We start from the raw sequence: 2,760 nt of genomic DNA, 5'->3' as shown, positions 1-2,760 counted from the left end.
CTCCTACAGCTTCTGGTTGGCCACGGTGGATATTAATGACATGTTCAGGTAAGAAAACGTCAAGTTAACCATGAAGTGCAAAACACCAAGATAACAAGAGGTTAAACAATGCGTTCCATCTTCCTTGTCAACAGGAAGCCACAGTCCGAAACACTGAAAGCAGGCAACCTGCAGACGCGTGTGAGCCGCTGCGTGGTGTGTATGAAGAGGACGTAACAGAGCTGACCCAGTGGGGGCGGAACAGCGTCATGGGCTCATGGGCCATCATGATAGCTGGAGCAATGACGTCAGCGACAGGTGGAATTCCAGGGGTGCATTGTCTTCAAGTCAAACTCTATGGTGCTACTGTGCAACACAGCAAAAAAACTGTTATAAAATGAATTTATTATCCTTTTTTTTTTTGTTTTTGAAAGAAGTACCTCATTAAGAAACGCCAACAATCCCAGAATGGTGCCAAGGCGGCAAAAAGTGCATTTAGTTTTTTCTTTTCCTGTTTCTGGGGCATTTTTTTCCTTCACATGAAAGTAATTTTCTTTAAAGATTTTTGATGTTGGTACAGAGATGGTACATTTTTGAGACAGAAGTGCTCCCTTTTATTTTTCTGTTTTTTATAATGGAGTGGAATTGTCTCCATGTTACCAAATCGGCACTTTTGAACATCAAAGAGAAGAAATGCACTGAAGAGCTACATTAGTGAGACTGTTTTTTATGCTTCAATACATTTCTTTCCATCATTTGTTGCTTTTCCTTTGTTGGTGGTACTAATCCTGCTGTGTCCAAGACTCTTTAACTCCCTATAGACATTTTTCCTCCTTTTGTAAGTAATGAAATGTGTATATTGTGTAAAACGCCTTTTTAGTGTAAAACCTAAAAAATGGTAGATTCTGTCATGAATTTCTGGGTGACTCAGTCATTCATTCACTCACTTATTCATTCACGCGCTCACTCACTTACTTACACATTTACACTTACACAAGCATTGTACAAATTATGTGTGCTATAAATGAAACAGTATTTTTATATATATAAATATATATATAAGAAAAGAAAATACAGACTATATATATATATATACAAACCTTTCAGCTAAACAGCAGTGGGAAGTACTTTAATACAGTAACTATTTCCTTACGTCAAATAACATTTCACAAACTACTGATATTTGAGTGGCTATATCCAAGAAAGCTTTCCTTGTCAAAGGTCCAATAAGATTTACAAAACGATTATGCTGTATGTTCAAATTTTTTATGTTACTTTAACACAAATTTTCTCTGAGGACTTAGATCTTACTTCAGCTGATCTTAATCTCTTGAATCCAATAAAATATTAGAGATATGAATAGTTTCTTTCCCTGGTCTTAGTTGTGTTTCAGTGCGTTATTGTACATACGTGGTGAGATTAAAAGGAAAGAGGGCCAATAATTCCTATGACTATTTTCTCTTGAATTTTAGTCAATTTGGGGTGCAAGAATATGTATTAATTTCAAGATCTGTTTTATTCATGTTTATTATCCAGAAGTTGTTATACAATTTTAAGACTGAAATAAAGAAATACAAAACTCTACTATTCTCAGTGTCATACAAAACAAAGACATTTGAAATTCACCAATGACTGAAAGTCTATTTCAAAATCTCAGTGTACGACACTACTGATGGTGCAATGGGGTTCTTTATTTAATTTACAGAGGAGATGTACATTTAGTTTTAAGCACTAGAGGGAGTAATTGGGCAAGTTAATACGTTAGTGCTATAGGAATTGAATTTGCTATCAACCTTAAATTGCAAATAAGAACTCTTGTAAGTGTCGATTAACCACTGGATTGTGTCAGTAGGTTTCCGTCCTGATAAATAATGCCATCTCCCTGTCAAGAAGTGAACATCTCTTAGGCTGTTCTCAGATGGGAACTCAGATCTAGAAAATATTGATGAGAAAATAGTAAGTGATTTTTAGGAGAAACCTAAATGAGCTGGAGTAATTTATGTGTGTAAACACGCAAAGATTTGTAATATCTCAATACATCATCTTATCAGAAGGCTTTCAAGTTTGAGAGGTTTTATTCAGATAACCAGTACTACTAGCGTGGCTTCTGTGTACATCAAACAAAGATTCTGATTGGTTGTGTACATCAAACACAGCTTCTGATTGGCTGTGTACATCAAACACAGATTCTGATTGGCTGTGTACATCAAAAACAGCTTCTGATTGGTTGTGTACATCAAACACAGCTTCTGATTGGCATGTCAGCCACTTCAGCCCTCTGTGCCATTCAGCCTTTCTGTTTTTCCTCCAGCCGATTGCCTGTCAGCCAAGGGGGCTAAGCCATCAGAGCTTAGGAGAGGTACGCAGGATCCAGTGCTCACCAAATAAAAAATAACATTTGCTGTAATCACTTTGGGCACGATGCTCTGTGCTTGAGGGTAAGCACTCAATAGGATCATTGTCAGAAGGTACAGTACATCATGTGCAAGATGTAAATCTTCCTTCCGGATGGCATTCACTCAAGCTGTGGGTGAGAGCTGTCCTCCTGAGACGCACCCCGTGGGATCTCGTGGCTTGGCTGTCAGGCCTATCACACCATTGTGGATGATTTTACAAATATATTCCACCATGCCTTGTAAAATACATCATTTGAAGAAGCCTATGGTTACCTGCAGATGTCACATAACATTTGTTTTGATTACAGACATCATTCAAGATTCCTCATGATTCAGTTCAACACAGTCAAGAGCCCGTAGTTGCAACTAACATTTAGAAAACACT

General features: G+C 37.5%; 1 protein-coding gene across 2 annotated transcripts in view; it reads left to right on the top strand.

The window, feature by feature from the left end:
* col4a5 (collagen, type IV, alpha 5 (Alport syndrome)) overlaps window positions 1-1,951 on the top strand; it is a 44,678-nt gene extending 42,727 nt beyond the window's left edge. The window contains exons 51-52 of one of the 2 annotated variants that reach the window (XM_031585580.2): window positions 1-48; window positions 135-1,951. The exon at window positions 1-48 is cut by the window's left edge and continues 125 nt beyond it. In XM_031585580.2, the coding sequence (XP_031441440.1) occupies window positions 1-48; window positions 135-216 (130 nt within the window). In that variant the 3' untranslated portion in view covers window positions 217-1,951. The remainder of the gene's footprint in view (window positions 49-134) is intronic. The other variant, XM_031585581.2, reaches the window with a different exon arrangement.
* The last annotated feature ends 809 nt before the right edge of the window (window positions 1,952-2,760 follow it).

Source organism: Clupea harengus, chromosome 18 (genome assembly GCF_900700415.2).
Source record: "Clupea harengus chromosome 18, Ch_v2.0.2, whole genome shotgun sequence".
Taxonomy (NCBI): Eukaryota; Metazoa; Chordata; class Actinopteri; order Clupeiformes; family Clupeidae; genus Clupea; species Clupea harengus.
This window is presented reverse-complemented; position numbering and strand designations above follow the sequence as displayed.